This window comes from Heteronotia binoei, chromosome 21 (genome assembly GCF_032191835.1).
Source record: "Heteronotia binoei isolate CCM8104 ecotype False Entrance Well chromosome 21, APGP_CSIRO_Hbin_v1, whole genome shotgun sequence".
In the NCBI taxonomy this organism is placed as follows: Eukaryota; Metazoa; Chordata; class Lepidosauria; order Squamata; family Gekkonidae; genus Heteronotia; species Heteronotia binoei.
Window position 1 is genome coordinate 11,132,385 of NC_083243.1, and position 23,660 is coordinate 11,156,044.

The window sequence follows — 23,660 nt, forward strand, 5'->3', positions numbered from 1 at the left end:
AAAGTGGGAGGAGTAAGATAAACTCCACTGAGCTATAAGACCAAGAATCCATCCAGCCCTGGTGACCAACCAGATGCTCCAGGAAGAACCCAAACTCCTTAGCCTTGCCTAACAGGGAAGGAACTCTAATCCCTTGATCTTCTTGGTTGTCCTTTGGTAAAGGTAAAGGCAGTCCCCTGTCCAAGCACCAGTCGTTTCCGACTCTGGGGTGACATTGCTTTCACGTTTCCACGGCAGACTTTTTACAGGGTGGTTTGCCATTGCCTTCCCCAGTCATCTACACTTCTCCCCACCCCCAGCAAGCTGGGGACTCATTTTACCGACCTCGGAAGGATGGAAGGCTGAGTCAACCTGGAGCCGGCTACCTGAACCAACTTCCGCTGGGATCGAACTCAGGTCGTGAGCAGAGGGCTCCGACTGCAGGACTGCAGCTTTGCCACTCCGCCTCACGGGGCTCTCTTGTCCTTTGCTACATTTATACTCCGCCCTCCCCCAGTTGGGCTCAGGGCGGCTAACAGCAAGGATCCTCAAGGTGGTGTCTGGGTGTTCCAAGAGGTCCAGTGAGGCCTTCCCTGGTGTCCAGCATGTATTTTTAGAAAGTGGGGCAGGGCCAGGTGGGGGCTTTTGCCCAGCAGGGTTTCCATATTTCAAAATGCTGGTATGGACCAAGGAAAGCACGGAGCGCAGGGGCAACCGAAACATTGGAATTTTCCGAGTATGAACAACGACCGAAGGACGAAACCCTGCTAACAAGATGGCATTCTGTAAGAAGAAACCCTGCATCCATCTAGTCCAGCATCCTGCCTCACACAGTGGTCAGCAACAGGGCCTAGAGGCTGAGGTCTCCATAAGAACATCACAAGAGTCCTGCTGGATCAGACTAGTGGTTCATCTAGACTGTCTCACACAGTGGCCAACCAATTCCTCGGGAGGGCCAACAACAGGGCAGAGAGGCCGAGGCCTTCCCCTGAGGTTTCCTCCTGGCTCTGAGTTTCAGAGGATGAGTGCCTCTGAATGGGGAGGTTCCCCTCAGTCACCATGGCTAGTAGCCATTGATAAGACTTCTCCAAGACTCCATCTAATACCCTTTTAAAACTGTCTATTCCCATGACCATCACTACATCCTCTGGCAGCAAACTGCACAATCTAACCCCTCTCTGTCCAAAGTAGTGTTTCTGTTTTTCTGTCCTGAACCTACTGCCCATCCTAACCGACTTACCATCCTTTCTTCGGGAGACAGCGTTCTGAATCGACCCATGCCTTCTCGTATGATCTCGCTTTCTTCAAAATTAGGATTATCTGCCAAAATGAGGCTTCTGTTCTCCTCCAGCCACATCTGGAATCCGGTCTTCGGCCTAAGAAGAATGCAAAGATTCTACGATACAGGGAGACATTTTGAAGCGAAGCATCTGCATTTCTTCTAAAAATGTTTTTGTGTTCACCTCTTGATGCCTCAGGGAACAACCCTAAGCGTGATAACTCAGAAGTCCCATTTCATGGAATGCAGTTTACTTCTAGGAAAGTTTCAGGTGGATAAGAACATAAGAGAAGCCATGTTAGATCAGGCCAATGGCCCATTCAGTCCAACATTCTGTGTCACACAGCGGCCAAATACACACACACACACAGTGGCTAATAGCCACTGATGGACCTCTGCTCCATATTTTTATCCAATCCCCTCTTGAAGCTGGCTTTGCTTGTAGCCGCCGCCACCTCCTGTGGCAGTGAATTCCACATGTTAATCACCCTTTGGGTGAAGAAGGATTTACTTTTATCCGTTTTAACCTGTCTGCTCAGCAATTTCATCGAATGCCCACGAGTTCTTGTATTGTGAGAAAGGGAGGAAAGTACTTCTTTCTCTACTTTCTCCAGTTGTGTTGGTCACCCAAGCAGAAGCAATACTTGAGCCCAGTAGCTTTCTTAAAAGGTAAAGGGAGTCCCCTGTGCAAGCACCGAGTTGTTATCAATTCATGGGGCGACATCACATCATGGTGTTTTCATGGCAGACTTTTTTACGGGGTGGTTTGCCATTGCCTTCCCCAGTCGTCTACGCTTTAACCCCAGAAAGCTGGGCACTCATTTTTACCAGATGAACTTTAAACTCTGGAAGTGTATACCATAGAAACCTTGTTGGTCTTTAAGGTGCTACTGGACTCAAATCTTACTGTTCTATCACAGGAAACTATTGTCAGGACTGTAAGTTAAGTTGCTGCGGCGGAAAGAACAGGAGAATTATAGAGTTGGAAGGGACCCCCAGGGTCATCTAGTCCAACAACCCGCACAATGCAGGAAACTCACAAACACCACCTCCTAAATTCACAGGATCAGCATTGCTGTCAGATGGCCATCTAGCTTCCGCTTAAAGACCTCCAAGGGAGGAGAGCCCACCACCTCCCGAGGAAGCCTGTTCCACTGGGGAACCGCTCTAAACTCACAAACACCTCCCCCTAAATTCACAGGATCCTCATTGCTGTGAGATGGCCATCTAGCCTCTGTTGAAAAACCTCCAAGGAAGGAGAGCCCACCACCTCCTGAGGAAGCCTGTTCCACTGGGGAACCGCTCTAAACTCACAAACACCTCCCCCTAAATTCACAGGATCCTCATTGCTGTGAGATGGCCATCTAGCCTCTGTTGAAAAACCTCCAAGGAAGGAGAGCCCACCACCTCCTGAGGAAGCCTGTTCCACTGAGGAACCGCTCTAAACTCACAAACACCTCCCCCTAAATTCACAGGATCCTCATTGCTGTCAGATGGCCCTCCAGCCTCTGCTGAAAAATCTCCAAGGAAGGAGAACCCACCACCTCCTGAGGAGGAAGCCTGCTCCACTGAGGAACCACTCTAAACTCACAAACACCTCCCCCTAAATTCACAGGATCTTCATTGCTGTTAGACAGCCATCTAGCCTCTGCTTAAAAACCTCCAAGGAAGGAGAGCCCAGCACCTCCCGAGGAAGCCTGTTCCACTGTGGAAGTGCTCTAAACTCACAAATATCTCCCCCTAAATTCACAGGATCTTCATTGCTGTCAGGCGGCCATCTAGCCTCTGCTTAAAGACCTCCAAGGAAGGAGAGCCCACCACCTCCCGAGGAAGCCTGTTCCACTGTGGAAGCGCTCTAAACTCAGAAATATCTCCCCCTAAATTCAGAGGATCTTCATTGCTGTCAGGCGGCCACCTAGCCTCTGCTTAAAGACCTCCAAGGAAGGAGAGCCCACCACCTTCCAAGGAAGCCTGTTCCACTGTGGAAGCGCTCTAAACTCAGAAATATCTCCCCCTAAATTCACAGGATCTTCATTGCTGTCAGGCGGCCACCTAGCCTCTGCTTAAAGACCTCCAAGGAAGGAGAGCCCACCACCTCCCGAGGAAGCCTGTTCCACTGTGGAAGCGCTCTAAACTCACAAATATCTCCCCCTAAATTCACAGGATCTTCATTGCTGTCAGGCGGCCATCTAGCCTCTGCTTAAAGACCTCCAAGGAAGGAGAGCCCACCACCTCCCGAGGAAGCCTGTTCCACTGTGGAAGCGCTCTAAACTCACAAATACCTCCCCCTAAATTCACAGGATCTTCATTGCTGTCAGGCGGCCATCTAGCCTCTGCTTAAAGACCTCCAAGGAAGGAGAGCCCACCACCTTCCAAGGAAGCCTGTTCCACCGAGGAACTGCTCTGTCATGAAGTTCTTCCTAATGTTATTAGGAGAAGGTATTTGGCTACCTTCTATTTTCACCATCCTCAGTTGGAGCTTGGGTCTCAGTTGGCACAGCTTCAGTTTTTTCTGCTTTCTCTTCTGTGGTTTTCTTCTCAGAGCTTCGGGGTTGGAAAAACGCAGCTGCTGCAGCCTGTGTGGATATTCCAAGAATCCACTGTCAATGTGCTATACACACAGTAGAACACTGTGACTGATTTCGCACTCACCTTACGCCGCTCCGACGTTCCTCTTTTCAGAGCGGCGTCCTTCCGATTTCCCACTCTCTGCCCCAGGGCTTCAGCTTGCGTCGCCATTTTTGTGCGGCAAAGAGAAACTGGTTTTTAGCGGTTTCTCTTTGCCTTGCAGAAATGGCGTACAGTGAGTGCGAAATCGGTCTACGCTAGCTCTTTGGGGAGGACCCATCAACAGCATTAAACATGTCTCTATAGAGGCAGAGTGTATCTGGAAATAGTTCTGAAGGTGATTAACTTATGTGGTCATCGTAAGTAGAAAGTGACTCAGCTGCACATAACACACACGTTTAAACGGTGCACAAAGAACAGAAAAGACATAAAATCTATTGGTTTTACTTGACTCCCAAGCCAGCCAGGCACTCCCCAAAGAGCTGTACGTAAAGAAACCACCAGAGTCCACACTTGTCCAAAAATGTGCTGATTCAGAGTCATTTAACAATTGGACAATTGTGGACTCTGGTGGTTTCCTTGTGCACAGATTTTTAGGGAGTGTGTTTGTAATAGTAATGTTTACTGTCTAAGGAGAGCCAGTTTGGTGTAGTGGTTAAGTGTGTGGACTCTTATCTGGGAGAACCGGGTTTGATTCCCCACTCCTTCACTTGCATCTGCTAGCATGGCCTTGGGTTAGCCACAGCTCTGGCAGAGTTGTCCTTGAAAGGGCAGCTGCTGTGAGAGCCCTCTCCAGCCCCACCCACCTCACAGGGTGTCTGTTGTGGGGGAGGAAGGAAAAGGAGATTGTGAGCCTCTCCGAGACTCTTCGGAGTGGAGGGCGGGATATTAATCCAATATCTTCATCTACCTCACAGGGTGTCTGTTGTGGGGGAGGAAGGGAAAGGAGATTGTGAGCCGCTCTGAAACTCTTCGGAGTGGAGGGCGGGCTATAAATCCAATATCTTCTTCTAATTACTGTTTTTTTATTTAAGATTGTGCGGGACTGTATTCTTTTTGCTTAATATGACTTGTATCAAATATATTTATTCTGACTATATTCATTGGTTGTAGAAGTAGTCTGTGGAGTAATTTTTGATTGTGCCCCACTCACAGTTTCTTGTTCTGTTTCGGGTTCTCCAGCACCACAGTTCAAACGAGTCAATTTCCGTCCTGTCTTGCTTTTTCATGGTCCAACTTTTGGAGTCTTAGGTTGCTATGGGGAGCACAATAGCACAGACTAATCTGCATTTGGTTGCTAGGCTGACGTCGTTGCTCTTCCTTGGGATAACCGGGTTCAAATCCCTGCTCTGCCATGGAAGTTTACTGGCTGACCTGGTATTATGTAGTGAGTTCAGCCAGCTTGAGGTATGCAAGAACGTTTATTGAACAACAGGAGAACGGAACACAATCAGGCAACACCGCTCCTTTTATCCCTTTGGCCTGAGTTAACCACACCCCCTTATTTGGACAGCAATCCACCCGATGGGCCTCTCCAGGATCCTTCATTTGCATTTCCTGAGAGAAACGCCTCACGTCCCGATTGGCTGGTTCTAAAAGAACAGCCAATTGGAAGGGAGGCATCAGGTTCCTGGAGGGCAATGAAGGTCAGGCATAACAAACCAGCAGTCAAAACAATCAATACGCAACATCTGGAGCCTGCCACAACCTCTAACAAAGTTGCTGTTGAGAGAATAGAGTGGGGAAAAGGAGAACAAGGGGACACAACACTTTGGGTCCCCGCTGGGGAGAAAAACAGACTGTGAACAAGTAATAACAGTGGAGCTGATCACCTGTCTCGACTTGGGCTTGGGAACCAGCGGTTTTATCACTGGTCCCTTTTCCTTGCTAGGAACCGTCCGTCTGACCGACGTGGGATTTTTCTTCGGCAGTTTGCTCATGTTGTCTAAGATGTTCGTCGAGTGAGCGATGGGATCCTTTTGGCTGCTGGACACCTGGAGCGGCAAAAGTTTGGGAAGGTTTTGAGCTGAGAACTTGCTTTTCCTTTCAGTGTTTCCATTGTATTTCCTTTAAAACTCAGATCAAGGCTGGTAGCCACATTAGTCTATTTTGGCCACTGTGTGACACAGAGTGTTGGAGTGGATGGGCCATTGGCCTGACCCAACATGGCTTCTCTCATGTTCTTATGTGTGACACAGAGTGTTGGACTGGATGGGCCATTGGCCTGATCCAACATGGCTTCTCTTATGTTCTTATGTGGCACAGAGTGTTGGACTGGATGGGCCATTGGCCCGACCCAACATGGCTTCTCTCATGTTCTTATGTGTGACACAGAGTGTTGGACTGGATGGGACATTGGCCTGACCCAACATGGCTTCTCTTATGCTCTTATGTGACACAGAGTGTTGGACTGGAGGGGCCATTGGCCTGATCCAACATGCTTTCTCTTATGTTCTTATGTGACACAGAGTGTTGGACTGGATGGGCCATTGGCCTGACCCAACATGGCTTCTCTTATGTTCTTATGTGACACAGAGTGTTGGACTGGATGGGCCATTGGCCTAACCCAACATGGCTTCTCTTATGTTCTTATGTGTGACACAGAGTGTTGGACGGGATGGGCCATTGGCCTGACCCAACATGGCTTCTCTTATGTTCTTATGTGTGACACAGAGTGTTGGACGGGATGGGCCATTGGCCTGACCCAACATGGCTTCTCTTATGTTCTTATGTGTGACACAGAGTGTTGGACGGGATTGGCCATTGGCCTGACCCAACATGGCTTCTCTTATGTTCTTATGTGACACAGAGTGTTGGACTGGATGGGCCATTGGCCTGATCCAACATGGCTTCTCTTATGTTCTTATGTGACACAGAGTGTTGGACTGGATGGGCCATTGGCCTGATCCAACATGGCTTCTCTTATGTTCTTATGTGACACAGAGTGTTGGACTGGATGGGCCATTGGCCTGACCCAACATGGCTTCTCTTATGTTCTTATGTGACACAGAGTGTTGGACTGGAGGGGCCACTGGCCTGATCCAACATGGCTTCTCTTATGTTCTTATGTGACACAGAGTGTTGGACTGGATGGGCCATTGGCCTGACCCAACATGGCTTCTCTTATGTTCTTATGTGTGACACAGAGTGTTGGACGGGATTGGCCATTGGCCTGATCCAACATGGCTACTCTTATGTTAACTGGGCTGCATCAACAAGGGGGCAATATAAGTCAGAACAGCAGATTGATGTCTATGTCATTAGGTGTGAAGTGCCATAAACAAGAGCCTGTTGTAATGTTAGCTCTGGGTTTTAAATGAAGGCATTAGTTTCTCAGAGGTTTAATTTAACATAAGAGAAGCCATGTTGGGTCAGGCCAATGGCCCATCCCGTCCAACACTCTGTGTCACACATAAGAACATAAGAGAAGCCATGTTGGGTCAGGCCAGTGGCCCATTCAGTTCAACACTCTGTGTCACACTTAAGAACATAAGAGAAGCCATGTTGGATCAGGCCAGTGGCCCATCCAGTCCAACACTCTGTGTCACATAAGAACATAAGAGAAGCCATGTTGGATCAGGCCAATGGTCCCTCCAGTCCAACACTCTGTGTCACATAAGAACATAAGAGAAGCCATGTTGGATCAGGCCAATGGCCCATCCCGTCCAACACTCTGTGTCACACATAAGAACATAAGAGAAGCCATGTTGGGTTAGGCCAATGGCCCATCCAGTCCAACACTCTGTGTCACATAAGAACATAAGAGAAGCCATGTTGGATGAGGCCAATGGCTCTTCCAGTCCAACACTCTGTGTCACATAAGAACATAAGAGAAAGCATGTTGGATCAGGCCAGTGACCCATCCAGTCCAACACTCTGTCACATAAGAACATAAGAGAAGCCATGTTGGATCAGGCCAATGGCCCCTCCAGTCCAACACTCTGTGTCACATAAGAGAAGCCATGTTGGAGCAGGCCAATGTCCCATCCAGTCCAACACTCTGTGTCACACAGTGGCAATTTTTTTTATATATACACACACACTGTGGCTAATAGCCACTGATGGACCTGTGCTCCATATTTTTATCTAAACCCCTCTTGAAGGTGGCTATACTTGTAGCCGCCACCACCTCCAGTGGCAGTGAATTCCACATGTTAATCATCCTTTGGGTGAAGAAGTACTTCCTTTTATCCGTTTTAACCTGTCTGCTCAGCAATTTCATCGAATGCCCACGAGTTCTTGTATTGTGAGAAAGGGAGAAAAGGGCTTCTTTCTCTACTTTCTCCATCCCATGCATTATCTTGTAAACCTCTATCACGTCACCCCGCAGTCGACGTTTCTCCAAGCTAAAGAGTCCCAAGTGTTTCAACCTTTCTTCATAGGGAAAGTTCTCCAACTCTTTAATCATTCTAGTAGCCCTTCTCTGCACTTTTTCAAATGCTATAATATCCTTTTTGAGGTGTGGCGACCAGAACTGCACACAGTACCCCAAATGAGACCGCACCATCGATTTATACAGGGGCCTTATGATACTGGCTGAGTTGTTTTCAATTCCCTTCCTAATGGCTTTTGAGCATCGCTACTCTCTCTCTCTGAAGAAGCGAGCAGTGACTCCCGAAAGCTCTTACTCTGCCACGAAATTTGTCAGTCTTCAAGGTGCTACTGGACTCTTGGACCGATTCCCCGCTAGCCTTACGCCGCTCTCAATCTCCTCTTCGGCGCTTCTGTCAGATTTCACACTATCTGCTCCGGGGCTGCAACCAGCTTCACCTCTTTCGCGCAGCAAACAAAGATCCTCTGAAAACCGGTTTCTGTTTGCTGCGCGAAAAAGGCGAAGCCGGTTGCAGCCCCGGGTCAGGTAGTGTGAAATCCGACGGAAACCCCGCAGGGAAGAGGAGCGCGAGAAGAGCACAAGGCTAGCGGGGAACCGGTCTTGCTCTTTTCTACTGCTGCAGACAAGCACAGTGAGCCCCCGTCACAACTCAGGGGGGTATTACCGATTGCTGCCACCCCTCTGGGTTAAGGGTTCCCCTTGAGAAGGCCCAGAATCCCCTCCCAAGCCTCCTGTAGCTTAGGCCAAATAATGGGCGTGAGGACCAGGCAGAGTGAACAACAGAGGGGGGAAAAAAGATTTATTTAAGAAGAAGATATTGGATTTATATCCTGCCCTCCACTCCGAAGAGTCTCAGAGCGGCTCACAATCTCCTTTATCTCCCTCCCTCACAACAGACACCCTGTGAGGTGGGTGGGGCTGGAGAGGGCTCTCCCAGCAGCTGCCCTTTCAAGGACAACCTCTGCCAGAGCTATGGCTGACCCAAGGCCATTCCAGCAGGTGCAAGTGGAGGAGTGGGGAATAAAACCCGGTTCTCCCAGATAAGAGTCCGCACACTTAACCACTACACCAAACTGGCTCTCCTTATTTAAAAGAGCAGTCGGTGCAATATAACAAACAAGGTGCATTAAACAGTAAAAGGGGTGAAGGGAAAATAAACAAACGTTCCTAATGCGTCTGAACTTAATGTCCCTAGAGTGCCTCAGTCAGACCTAAGCCTCCTCACCCTTCCTCTAAGGGCAAGGGTCTCTTCCTTGCAGCAACTCTTCCTCACCTCTGCCTCCTAGGAAAAGCACACATCCTGCCTGGGCTTGGCCCTTTTATGTTCTCTTCCCAGGCTCCACCCATCTCTGGGCCAGTTTCCCTCCAAAACCCTTGCCACCCAAAGAGAGGGACAGATGGGATCCTGGGAAATGTAGGCTCTTTTATAACTCCTAGGCAGGCTTCTCTGGGGCCTGCAGGCCTCACGAGGCCCAGGATCTTGACACCTCCCCCCACCCCCAGTCTTGATCTATCCCCATGGAAGCCACCACACTTGGAACAGAAATCCACCAGCCTTGTGAAGATACTTTCAAAGGTACAGACATCATCTTTCTCACCAGTGCAGATAGGGTTGCCAAGTCCAATTCAAGAAATATCTGGGGACTTTGGGGGGGGAGCCAGGAGACATGGGGCGGAGCCAGGAGCAAGGGTGTGACAAGCATAATTGAACTCCAAATGGAGTTCTGGCCATCACATTTAAAGGGATCACATACCTTTTCAATGCCTTCCTTCCATAGGAAATAATGAAGGATAAGGGCACCTTCTTTTGGGGCTCACAGAATTGGACCCCTTGGTCCAATCGTTTTGAAACTTGGGGGATATTTTGGGGAGAGGCACTAGATGCTATGCTGAAAATTTTGTGCCTCTACCCCCAAAAAGCAGCCCCCCCCCCAGAGCCCCAGATACTCACGGATCAATTCTCCATTATTTTCTATGGGAACAAGTCTCCATACGGAACTTCAGCTTCAGAGTTCCCAACAGGCATTTCCCTCCCCTCCCCTCCCCTCCCCCTCGCTTTCTGATGACCCTGAAGTGGGGGGAGGGCCTCCAAACCAGGGTATCCCCTGCCCCCACCTGGGAATTGGCAACCCTAAGTGCAGAAGATGTAACATTATGCCTGAGGGGCTGAGAATAAAAACCAGAGTTTAATTAAATCAGAAAAATCGTCACCTTGAACGGATTGACTCGTCCTTGACTGCTGGATACGATTACAGCTTTTGCTACCCAAAAAAAAAAAGACAAAAAGGGGAGAGGGGAGAAGAGAAAAATACCTTTAGAAAAAAACGTTTAGAAAACATGTGCGTACGTTTTGAAAAAAAAGGTACCAGGAAGTTGCACAATAGAAAACTAGGCACAAGACTGCGTTCATCCTCACCTCCTTCTATGGCTGTCATGCGTGGGCTAAGCATGACACACCGGCGGCCATTTTGAATATCCCGGTTTTGTTCTTTTAAAGAACAATTTTAGCCCTTAAGGCTGCTGAGAAAATCTAGGTTAATCCTCTAGCTGCCTGTGAAGGGGTTATTTATTTATTATTTGCATTTACACCCTGCCCTCCTCAGTTGGGCTCAGGGTGGCTAACAACAAGGAAAACAGTAAAACAACAATGTTGAATTATTACAATAAAATTATTACAATAAAGCATTATTAAAAATATATATATGACAATATAAATTAAGATATAAATTGTGGTTCTAGGGTTGCCAAGTCCAATTCAAGAAATATCTGGGGACTTTGTGGGTGGAGCCAGGAGACTTTGGGGGTGGAGCCAGGAGACATTGCGGCAGAGCCAGGAACAAGGCTGTGACAAGCATAACTGAACTCCAAGGGAGTTCTGGCCATCACATTTAAAGGGACAGCACACCTTTTTAAATGCCTTCCTTCCATAGGAAATAATGAAGGATAGGTGCACCTTCTTGTGGGGCTCATAGAATTGGACCCCCTGGTCAAATTGTTTTGAAACTTGGGGGATATTTTGGGGAGAGGCACTAAATGCTATACTGAACATTTGGTGCCTCTACCTCAAAAGATAGCCGCCCCAGAGCCCCTGATACCTCCAGATCAATTCCCCATTATACCCTATGAGAATCGATCTCCACATAGGGAATAATGAAGTGCCCAGCAAACATTTCCTTCCCTCCCCCCCCCCCCTTTCTGGCGACTCTGAAGCGAGGGATTGGCCTCTCTACTCACGAGTTGCTACCAACTTCTTCACAGCAACACAGACACCCCATCCCAAGAGGAAGCCTTTCAATCGGAGACTGAAGCCTCCGGAGGCGGAAAGGCACATGGTCCTCTGGGTGAGAAGGAGCTTGGGAAAGCGGAAGAACCCACGCTGGGACCTGGGGATTGGCAGGCCTATGTGGTTCCAAGATGGAGTTAATAGCGCTAGTCGTTAAAATTCTTGATAAATAAAGCGCTTAAAACATCAAGAATTTTAACGACTAGCGCTATTATCTCCATCTGTTAGGAAAAAAACTTTCCTTCCAAACCAGACAAATAAATAAAGTGCTTAAAACATTTGTCTGGTTCGGAAGGAAAGTTTTTTGCTGTGGGATGATGGGTACTAAGCATCGCTGTCAGTTGCCGCTGATTCAGCGTTTGAATGAGCGCAAGCCTGATCAGCAGAGGACTCTGGGAATTCTTTCATTTGGGGCGCTGCCCATTTGTTGTCCCTTCACTTGTGAGTCCGCATGTTGTTATCAGAAGTTATCCGACAGGTTTTGGCACTCACAGTTTTTGGAATTCATACCAGTGGTTATCGACATAGCACATGAAGAAGAAGACTGCAGGTTTATACCCTGCCCTTCTCCCTGAATCAGAGACTGAGAGAGGCTTACAATCTCCTATATCTTCTCCCCCCACAGCAGACACCCTGTGAGGTAGGTGGGGCTGAGAGAGTTCTGACAGAAGCTGCCCTTTCAAGAACAACGCCTGCGAGAGTGAAGCAGAGAAATAACGAGGTCCGCACACATTGCTGGTATTGGAAGGTAGGAGGAAGGGAAAGGAGATTGTGAGCCGCTCTGAGACTCTTCGGAGTGGAGGGCGGGATATAAATCCAATATCTTCTATTGCTGGTATGAAACAAAATTTACTTTGGTACCAAAGCAGAACTTAGCTGGCCATAAGCCCACGAAATGACTAAGTTAAAATCATTCCCCATACAGCCAGTTTTTATTCATACAGGCGCAGGCTTATCTCAACATTCTCCACCTCCCTGTAACTCTTTCTAGTACTTTTCCATACCTCCTGTCTCCATGAATTATCAGCTTCAGCAAGAAGCTTCTCTGAGGCCCCTTTGTTATCTAATACACATCCAGAGGCCTCAATGAGGTCACTGTCTCTAATCTAATTTACAACCTTGAATTCACACCCACTTGGGGCTGTGTGGCCTCTAACGAAGGGTTGCATCAGACATCTTAATTTTAAAGGCAGAAATATGCTTTTATTCATTATTATAGGGGTATTCATTAATTATTCAGGGGTCCCCCTTCAAGAGCTATGGCTGACCCAAGGCCATTCCAGCAGCTGCAAGTGGAGGAGTGGGGAATCAAACCCGGTTCATCCAGATAAGAGTCCGCACACTTAACCACTATGGCTGACCCAAGGCCATTCCAACAGGTGCAAGTGGAGGAGTGGGGAATCAAACCCGGTTCTCCCAGGTAAGAGTCCGCACACTTAACCACTATGGCTGACCCAAGGCCATTCCAACAGGTGCAAGTGGAGGAGTGGGGAATCAAACCCGGTTCTCCCAGATAAGAGTACGCACACTTAACCACTACACCAAACATGGTAGGGACCCTGGATGGATCAATGTGACCAGGCGTGTACTCCATGCTATTGTTCTGACTGTCCTGCTGGATTATGCATGGTGCAGCTGAATCACAGCATGGGTGAAACATCTCTGGTTCGAGTAACACCTAGACACCAGATGTTGCAGTGGAACAACAGCCCTTTGCAAACCCTTTCCTAACCACTTCTTGCCTTTCACAAACAGACTTATAAAGTGGGTAACATCTGCAAAATGTTGAAGACCCCATCCATTATGAGAAGGAAGCTGTGTACTGATGACGTGTCAAGATTTTAAAGGAAGGCAACGGGGCAACTACACATTAAACAAATTTGTCCAGAGTCGAGAATTTGTACAGCACAGAAACGGGAACTCTGAGGCAGTAGGGAGAAGTTCGTGATAAAGGGGTCCCCAGCAAGGTGCCTTCTAACACCTTTCTTGACACTCACCAAATATTTTTAGAACGTGGGCAGGGTCAGGTGAGAGTTTTGATCAGCAAGGCTTCTCATTGGCCGTGCAGATTTTAAAGGCATCCTGCGAAACAGAGCTTCTGACTTAAATGTTCAAGGGTTACTACTGGAGTTATTCGTAACACTCCCTGCCATTTTGCGGTTGGCTCCACCTCCGGTGGCAGCCATTTTGTGGTTGGTTCCACCTCCTGTGGCAGCCATGTTGCAGTTGCACCCACCACACTGTCTCAGAATTCCAAAGGCGCCTACAGGCTCAGAAAGTTTCACAATATATGTACCCATCTACTAAATCAGCCCATTTAACGAAATTTAACAAACAAATTCGATTTGACTTACCGGGCTTGGGTGTGGTTGAATTTCTGCACTGCGCGGGGGAACCTACAGAAGGGACGATAAGGAGTATTAAAGATCAATGAGATATAAGTATCTACAAGTATAACCATTAATTTTGCCGATTTATGTTAGTGGGAGAAAGTGCTATTATATGAACACATGAAGCTGCCTTCTACTGAATCAGACCCTCGGTCCATCAAAGTCAGTATTGTCTTCTCAGACTGGCAGCGGCTCTCCAGGGTCTCAAGTGGAGATTTTTCATGCCTATTTGCCTGGACCCTTTTTAATTGGAGATGCCGGGGATTGAACCTGGAACCTTCTGGTTCCCAAGCAGATGCTCTACCACTGAGCCACTGTCCCAAATTAGTGGTGAACTCCATAGGGTTTTCAGGACAGGAGCTGAACAGAGGTGGGTTGCCATTGCCTGTCTCTGCATAGCAGCCCCATACTTCCTTGGTAGTAGGGCCTTTAATGTAGGAGCTCCTGTGCATATTAGGCCACAGCCCCTGATGTAGCCAATCCTCCTGGAGCTTCCAGTAGGCCCTGTACTGAGAGCCCTGTAAGGAATTCTAGCAGGACCTCCTTTGCATATTAGGCCACACACCCCTGATGTAGCCAATCCTCCTGGAGCTTCCAGTAGGCCCTGTCCGAAGAGCCCTGTAAGGAATTCTAGCAGGACCTCCTTTGCATATTAGGCCACGCCCCCTGATGTAGCCAATCCTCCTGGAGCTTCCAGTAGGCCCTGTACTGAGAGCCCTGTAAGGAATTCTAGCAGGACCTCCTTTGCATATTAGGCCACACACCCCTGATGTAGCCAATCCTCCTGAAGCTTACGGTAGGCCCTGTACAAAGCGCCCTGTAAGGAATTCTAGCAGGACCTCCTTTGCATATTAGGCCACACACCCCCTGATGCAGCCAATCCTCCTGGAGCTTCCATTAGGCCCTGTACTAAGAGCCCAGTAAGGAATTCTAGCAGGACCTCCTTTGCATATTAGGCCACACACCCCTGATGCAGCCAATCCTCCTGGAGCTTCCAGTAGGCTCTGTACTGAGAGCCCTGTAAAGAATTCTAGCAGGACCTCCATTACATATTAGGCCACACCCCACTGATGTAGCCAATCCTCCTGGAGCTTCCAGTAGGCCCTATACGAAGAGCCCTGTAAGGAATTCTAGCAGGACCTCCTTTGCATATTAGGCCACACACCCCCTGATGCAGCCAATCCTCCTGGAGCTTCCAGTAGGCCCTATACGAAGAGCCCTGTAAGGAATTCTAGCAGGACCTCCTTTGCATATTAGGCCACACCCCACTGATGTAGCCAATCCTCCTGGAGCTTCCAATAGGCCCTGTACTGAGAGCCCTGTAAGGAATTCTAGCAGGACCTCCTTTGCATATTAGGCCACACCCCACTGATGTAGCCAATCCTCCTGTCTTCTAATTAATCAGACCCTTGGACTATCTAAGTCAGTCTTGTCTACTCAGACTGGCAGCAGCTCTCCAGGGTCTCAGGTAAAGAGGTCTGTCCCATCCACCTACTACCTGGTCAACTGGAGATGCCAGGGATTGAACCTGGGACCTTCTGCACGCCAACCAGATGCTCTACCACTGAGCTACAGCCCCACTTCATGACTATTCACGGTCTCAGGCTGAGGTCTTTCCCATCACCTCCTGCCTGATCTTTTCAACTGGAGATGCCAGGGATTGAACCTGGGACCTTCTGCATGCCAAGCAGAGGCTCTGCCACTGGACCACAGTCCCTCCATGGCCCAGTGGGGATTCAGACCTGGCCCCAGCCCAACCTTTTAACTGCTGGCTGCCTAGCCTGCGTATAATGTATGAGTGTGCGTGTCTCACTCGGTTTTGCCTCTTCGGAGACGTCTTCTTCGTCCTCCTCCACTTCTGAACTGGCTTCCGTGCTTTGTTGGCGCTGGAGGCTTTTGGCTTTGCTCTGACTCCATTCTGTGGGAGTGTTGCTGTAACTGGAGCCAAAAGATTGATTAAGCCAGGAGTGGCCAAACTGTGGCTCTTTCTTGAAGCCCCCACCACCCTGTCGGCCGGCATGGAGAAAGCATTTGCCTCTCTGGTGAGCCAGTTTGGTGTCGTGGTGAAGTGCGCGGACTCTTATCTGGGAGAACTGGGTTTGATTCCCCACTCCTCCACTTGCACCTGCTGGAATGGCCTTGGGTTAGCCACAACTATCTCAGGAGTTGTCCTTGAAAGGGCAGCTGCTGTGAGAGCCCTCTCAGCCCCACCCACCTCACAGGATGTCTGTTGTGGGGGAGGAAGGGAAAGGAGATTGCAGGCCGCTCTGAGACTCTGTCCTTGAAAGGGCAGCTGCTTTGAGAGCCCTCTCAGCCCCACCCACCTCACAGGGTGTCTGTTGTGGGGAAGAAAGGGAAAGGAGATTGTAGGGCACTCTGAGACTCTGTCCTTGAAAGGGCAGCTGCTTTGAGAGCCCTCTCAGTCCCACCCACCTCACAGGGTGCCTGTTGTGGGGGAGGAAGGGAAAGGAGATTGCAAGCCGCTCTGAGACTCTGTCCTTGAAAGGGCAGCTGCTTTGAGAGCCCTCTCAGCCCCACCCACCTCACAGGGTGTCTGTTGTGGGGGAGGAAGGGAAAGGAGATTGTAGGCCACTCTGAGACTCTGTCCTTGAAAGGGCAGCTGCTTTGAGAGCCCTCTCAGTCCCACCCACCTCACAGGGTGCCTGTTGTGGGGGAGGAAGGGAAAGGAGATTGCAGGCCACTCTGAGCCTCTGTCCTTGAAAGGGCAGCTGCTTTGAGAGCCCTCTCAGCCCCACCCACCTCACAGGGTGTCTGTTGTGGGGGAGGAAGGGAAAGGAGATTGTGAGTCGCTCTGAGACTCTTCGGAGTGGAGGGCGGGATATAAATCCAATATCCACAGAGAACATCAAAAAACAGAATACAGAAATAAAACAATTCCATACATTTTCCAACCATAAAAATCCAAGATGCACGTCTGATTATCTGTATTTATCCAACGAGACTGTCAGTGCTGTGGGGCATCCGCTACCTCCCCTTAACCGTTGAAGGCGAGTTTAAATAGTTCAGTCTTACAGTCCCGGCAGAACTCTGGCAGGTCCCACAGGGCCCTGATGTCTTCAGGGACGGTGAAGAAACTGAAGGTGTTCAAGTCTCTATCATCAACCCAAAGGGAGGCTGCACTCCCAAAATTATGTATGTGTCGCGCCCCTGCCGCCCCCCTGGGGGTCGCCTCCCTGCCAGCCCTCCCGGTGGCTCTTTGTGGCCAGCTGCGGAGGTCTCGGAATTGGGCAGGGGCGGGGTTAACGTCACCCAGCCTCCTATCCCTGGTGGTGTTTAGGGCTCCTTCCGTTTCTCTCTCTGGATGGGCAGCCCTTCCTTCATAGCCACCTCCTTCCTCCCTGACCTCCCAGCGTGGCTGCTTTTATTCCCCTTCTTGCCCCACCCTCCCTGGGTTGGCCCCTCCCCTCCCTATAAGCTCTCACGCCGACCCCTGGTGTCCTGGGGTGGTTCCCTCATCCGGCTCCCGGGCCGGCACTCCGGTGCGCTGGGTTACGGGGCGCGGCGACACCAGCCGCCACAGCTCGGGGAAGGTCTCTCCGCCTTGCTGCGGGCCAGTCCCAGCTCCTCCTGCACAGCCGGCCAGTTTCCTCCACGTTGGGTGGCCACGGGACCTGGTGCAGCCGCCGTCTAGCTCTCCAGGTGCTCCAGGTCCTGCCGAGGTGAGTGGGGGTGGCACGGGCAGCCCCGGCGCCCGTTGGGCAAGTTCCTCGCTGGCGGGGTTTGGCCTGGAGGTCGGCCATGGGGGAGGCGACCTTGGCTGGGGGTGGGCCACGAGGGAGCCGGCCCCCCCCCTTGGCTGAGTCCCGAGGCGGGACAGTATGGGATAGAGAAGGTAGAAAAGAAGTACTTCTCTCCCTTTCTCACAATACAAGAACTGAGGGGCGCTCGATGAAATTAATGAACAGTAGGCTTAAAATGGATAAAAGGATGTGCTCCTTCCCCCAAGAGTGATTAACACGTGGAACTCACTGCCGCAGGAAGTGGTGGCGGCTACAAGCACAGACAGTTTCTAGAGGGGATTGGATAAACATATAGAGCAGACCCTTCCAATCGTCTTCCAATATCAATGGACATTAGACACAAGGTATAGATGGAATAGAATGGTATACAGCCCCGTGGTGCAGAGTGGTAAAGCTGTAGTCCTGCAGTCCAAGCTTTGCTCACGACCTGAGCTCGATCCCGGCGGAAGCTGGGTTCAGGTAGCTGGCTCATGGTTGACTCAGCCTTTCATCCTTCCCAGGTTGGTAAAATGACTACCCAGCTTGCTGGGGGTAAAGTGTAGATGACTGGGGAAGGCAATTGCAGACCACCCCATAAAAAGCCTGCCATGAAAACGTTGTGAAAGCAACGTCACCCCAAAGTCAGAAATGACCAGTGCTTGTACAGGGGACTACCTTTACCTTTTTAATCACTCATAAAAGAACCCTGTGGCGCAGAGTGGGAAAGCTGCAGTACTGCAGTCAGAGCCCTCTGCACATGACCTGAGTTCGATCCCAGGAGAAGCTGGTTCAGGTAGCCGGCTACAGGTTGACTCAGCCTTCCATCCTTCCGAGGTCGGTCAAAGCTTGCTGGGGGAAAAGCGTAGATGACTGGGGAAGGCAATGGCAAACCACCCCGTAAAAAGCCTGCCGTGAAAACGTTGTGAAACGTCACCCCAGAGTCAGAAATGACTGGTGCTTGCACAGGGGACTACCTTTACCTTTTTATAGATGGAATACTCTGTCTGGGGCAGTGATGCTCTGCGTTCTTGGTGCTTGGGGGCAACAGTGGGAGGGCTTCTGGAGTTCTAGCCTCACTGGCGGCCGCTCTGTGGCACAGAGTGTAGGGGACTGAATGGGCCACTGGTCTGATCCAACGTGGCTTCTCTTATGTTTTTAAATCAGAAGGAGATTGGAAGGGCTGGGAAGGGCCACCATGAAGGAGCTAGAAAAGATTCTTAAGTGTAGGGATGTGTCACTGGTGACCAAGATAATTCATGCCATAATATTCTCTGTGACTATGTATGAGTGTGAAAGTTGGACACTGACGAAAGCTGACAGGTAGAAAGTGAAGTCATTCGGAAAGCGGTGTTGGAGAAGAGTACCAAGAACCACCAAAACAACAAATCAGTGCGTTCTAGACCCAGTCAAGCCCAAAGGCTCCATAGTAGCCAAAATGACTCAACTGAAGCTTTGGTCGCATTATGAGAAGACAAGAGTCACTGGAAAAAGACAATAATGCTACAAAAAGTTGAAGGCAGCAGGAAGAGGAAGACCCAAGATGAGACGGAGGGATGGACTCCATAAAAGAAACCATAGCCGAATGGCTGAAATAACCGTAATATTAAAACCCCAGAAGGATCCTCGGGAAGTGGGTTCATATAGACCAATAAGTTTACTTAACCAGGACTACAAAATTTTCGCTAAAGTTTTAGCAAATAGGTTAAGGAACATATTACCTCATATAATAAAAGAGGATCAATATGGCTTTGTAAAGAATAGGAGTATTGCACATCCTATAAGGAATATATTTAATGTGTTGTACCATAAGCGTCCTGGGCAACTTGCTTTACTTAAATTAGATGTATACAAGGCATTTGACACGCTGTCCCATGAATTCTTATGGTCCATAATGAAGAAGTGTGGGATTGGGCCACTATTCTTAAAAGCCATTCAAGAGGTCTACAGGGAGGGGTCAGCAGTGGTAAGAGTAAACAACGAACATACGGATCAGCTCCCAATTGAGAGAGATGTGAGGCAGGGGTGTCCACTTTCCCCATCCCTGTTTATAATGGCGATAGAGCAACTAGCAGAAAGGATTAGGAATTCAGGGAGAATAGAAGGCTGTAGAATAGGAAAGGAGGAAATAAAAATCAATTTATTTGCAGATGACATAATCATGACAATATCTAACCCGAAAGAAGCCATTAGGGAAACGAAAATTATTTTAGAAGATTTTGAAGCAGTATCAGGTTTAAGAATAAATATGGGAAAGTCTGAAATAATGTACTTTAATGTTGGTTTGGAAGAAAGGAAAGAGATTAATAGGATAACTAATATGGGGATGGGAGTTAAGAAATTTAAATATCTAGGGATAGAAATTTATAAAAATATTAACAGGATAGTGGAGGGAAATTATAATAAAATCTGGGAGAAAATAGAGAGGGATATGCAGCAGTGGGGGAAAAGGACGATGAGCCTGACCACTAGAATAAAGAGTGTATCGATGTTTTGGATGCCAAGGTTGTCGTACCTTTTTCAAACGATACCATTGGAGTTAGATAAGCAAAAAATGACTAACTGGAACACTAAAATAAGGGAATGGATATTTGGTAGTAGGAAACTTAGATTTCCAAAAAAATTGGCATACAATCATAAATCAGAACTTGAATGGGGAGTCCCAGATATAGTCAATTATTATGAAGCATTTCAGCTTAAAGCATTATTAGAAATAGAGAAGGAAGGGGACCAGAAATGGATAAGGTTTGAGAATGAAGCTAATAATGGGGTAGGAAAACATGGCATCTTTACGAACATGGGGGCGAAGGAACTTAATTTAAACGTGGGACCAAGGAAAAATGGGCTAAATGTTTGGAAGAAATGGCAACCGAAATGGCTGAATCGGGTATCTAGATGGACGCCATTAGAAATGTTGATGGAAGGAGACAAGGAGCATAGGTGGAGCGAACTACTTAAGGCTAAAGGATTTAGAAGGGTAGAAGATTTGTTAATACTAGATAAGTTAAAACCATTACATGAATTTCAAGAAGTCGTAGGAATACAATACTGGCTTAAGGCTACAGGATTGTATACTAAAGTTAAGAAGGAAGTGGAGAAGAGTAACTTAAATGAAGAAGAACCTATGGAAAAGTTTTATAAATTAATGGGTAAAACAAAAAAAGGATTAGTAGGCATCCTACATAGGAGCATGAATTTAGGTAACGAAGGAGCAATAAGCTACCTTCAACGGTCATGGAGTTTAGAAGGCCAAATAACGAAACGAACAGGGGAGAAGATAATGGAAGGTTTAAAAAAAGTTAAGATACATAAGGTTAGAGAAATGGAATTGAAATTTTTCACTAAATGGTATAGAACTCCGGCTACTTTAGCCAATATGTTTCCTGGGTTGAGCCCTAAGTGTTGGCACTGTAAGAAAGAAAAGGGATGGTATTCCCACATGTGGTGGGAGTGTCCTGAGGCCAAGAAACTATGGGATATAGTAGTGGGAATGATAAAGAAATTCTTTCAGGTAGAGCCGAGAATTAACTTTGAACTAATGCAGATGAGTTTATTAGGGAATGAAAAAATAGAGAAGAACAACCAACATTTACTAAAAGCAATGATATCAGCGGGTAAAGCGGTAATAGCGGCAGGATGGAAGGATAAAAGTAAATGGAAGGAAAGTACTTGGCATAACTATCTCTTTGATTTTGTCCAGTCAGATATAGCCGCTATAATGTTGCAAGAAGAATCATGGGAAGAAAGAAGATCAAGAATTAAAGAAAAGTGGCTGACGTATCTGAAATGGGCGAAGGAAGAAAGGAGAGTGGACATTCAGTGGAAGCTTCTGGGCGAAGGAAGAAAGGAGAGTGGACATTCAGTGGAAGCTTCGAGTCCTTTGTCCCTGGCTGGAAGAGGAAAAGGATGAATAGACTAAGGGGGGTGGGTTGGGGGTAAATGTAAAATGGATATCAGAAACCATGTAGAGAAACGGATAATGTATTAATAATAAAAATATACATATTAAAAAAAAATAAAAGAAACCATAGCCCTCCGCTTGCAAGACCTGAGCAAGGCTGTTGGCAATAGGACGTTTTGAAGGTCATAAGAACATAAGAGAAGCCATGCTGGATCAGGCCAATGGCCCATCCAGTCCAACACTCTGTGTCACACATAAGAACATAAGAGAAGCCCTGTTGGATCAGGCCAGTGGCCCATCCAGTCCAACACTCTGTGTCACACATAAGAACATGAGAGAAGCCATGTTGGATCAGGCCAATGGCCCCTCCAGTCCAACACTCCGTGTTACACATAAGAACATAAGAGAAGCCATGTTGGATCAGGCCAATGGCCCATCCAGTCCAACACTCTGTGTCACATAAGAACATAAGAGAAGCCCTGTTGGATCAGGCCAGTGGCCCATCCAGTCCAACACTCTGTGTCACATAAGAACATAAGAGAAGCCATGTTGGATCAGGCCAATGGCCCCTCCAGTCCAACACTCTGTGTCACATAAGAACATAAGAGAAGCCATGTTGGATCAGGCCAATGGCCCCTCCAGTCCAACACTCCGTGTTACACATAAGAACATAAGAGAAGCCATGTTGGATCAGGCCAGTGGCCCATCCAGTCCAACACTCTGTGTCACATAAGAACATAAGAGAAGCCATGTTGGATCAGGCCAGTGGCCCATCCAGTCCAACACTCTGTGTCACATAAGAACATAAGAGAAGCCATGTTGGATCAGGCCAGTGGCCCATCCAGTCCAACACTCTGTGTCACACAGGGGCCAAAAAACCCCAGGTGCCATCAGGAGGTCCACCAGTGGGGCCAGAACTCCAGAAGCCCTCCCACTGTGCCCCACCAAGCACCAAGAAGACAGAGCATCACTGCTCCAGGCAAAAGCACATAAGAGAAGCCATGTTGGATCAGGCCAATGGCCCATCTAATCCAACACTCTGTGTCACACATAAGAACATAAGAGAAGCCATGTTGGATCAGGCCAATGGCCCATCCAGTCCAACACTTTGTGTCACACAGTGGCCAAAAAAAACCAGGTGCCACCAGGAGTGGGGCCAGGACACTGGAAGCCCTCTCACTGTTGCCCCCCGCCAAAGCTCCAAGAATACAGAGCATCACTGCCCCAGACAGAGAGTTCCAACAATACGCTGTGGCTAATAGCCACTGATGGATTTCTGGCTCCAGATGTTGATTCAACCCCCTCTTGAAGCTGGCTATGCTTGTCATTCATTTATAGATCATTATATTTACAAGACATTCATTTATAGGGTTGCCACTGTCAGAAGCAACTTGACAGCACTCAACATACACCCAGGAAGGAAACCGAACGGAGAGGACAGAGAACTCTTCTCTCCAGACAGAACAAGGGGCAGAAACAAGATAGCTGACTGCGAGAAACAGCCACACCTGTGGGAAGGAGGAGACCCATGCAAGGAGCATTTGGTGGATGGGGTCCATTGGAGACCTCTTATCACTTTCCAGTGATATTTTGTCACCCTTACCCAGCATTCAGGTCGCTTCTGAAATCCTCCTCCTCTTCCTCCTTGCCAAGTTCGTCGGCAGCTGCCAGCTCAGCCGATTTCTCTGCCGCCAGCTCGCTCAGCTTCTGGGCGAGGTTCAGCTTCCGAGAGCGCGAGGCGTACTTGATGGCCAAACTCACGGCGTTCTGCGTCATCAGCTCCGCCAGCTCCATGCAGCGGAATTCACGTTCCAGCGTGCAGGAAAGCTACGTTTGAAAATAAAACAAATCTCCTTTAATACTGATCAAGAAGAAGAAGAAGTTGGATTTATATCCTGCCCTCCGCACCGAAGAGTCTCAGAGCGGCTCACAATCTCCTTTCCCTTGGTGTTGTGTTTGGTGTAGTGGTTAAGGGTGCGGACTGTTATCTGGGAGAACCGGGTTTGATTCCCCACTCCTCCACTTGCAGCTGCTGAAATGGCCTTGAGTCAGCCATAGCTCTGGCAGAGGTTGTCCTTGAAAGGGCAGCTGCTGTGAGAGCCCTCTCCAGCCCCACCCACCTCACAGGGTGTCTGTTCTGCGGGGAGGAGATTGTAAGCTTACATTTTGAATAAAACTTGGTTGGGCTTA

General features: G+C 48.5%; 1 protein-coding gene across 1 annotated transcript in view; it reads right to left on the reverse strand.

Moving 5' to 3' along the window:
* The window catches only part of WDHD1 (WD repeat and HMG-box DNA binding protein 1), a 118,539-nt gene that overhangs the window by 17,649 nt on the left and 77,230 nt on the right, over positions 1-23,660 (reverse strand). Inside the window, exons 18-24 of the mRNA XM_060261842.1 lie at positions 23,074-23,297; positions 15,624-15,770; positions 13,797-13,840; positions 10,371-10,414; positions 5,659-5,820; positions 3,710-3,834; positions 1,220-1,355 (exon numbers count right to left, since the gene is read on the reverse strand). Coding sequence (XP_060117825.1) covers positions 1,220-1,355; positions 3,710-3,834; positions 5,659-5,820; positions 10,371-10,414; positions 13,797-13,840; positions 15,624-15,770; positions 23,074-23,297 — 882 coding nt within the window. The remainder of the gene's footprint in view (positions 1-1,219; positions 1,356-3,709; positions 3,835-5,658; positions 5,821-10,370; positions 10,415-13,796; positions 13,841-15,623; positions 15,771-23,073; positions 23,298-23,660) is intronic.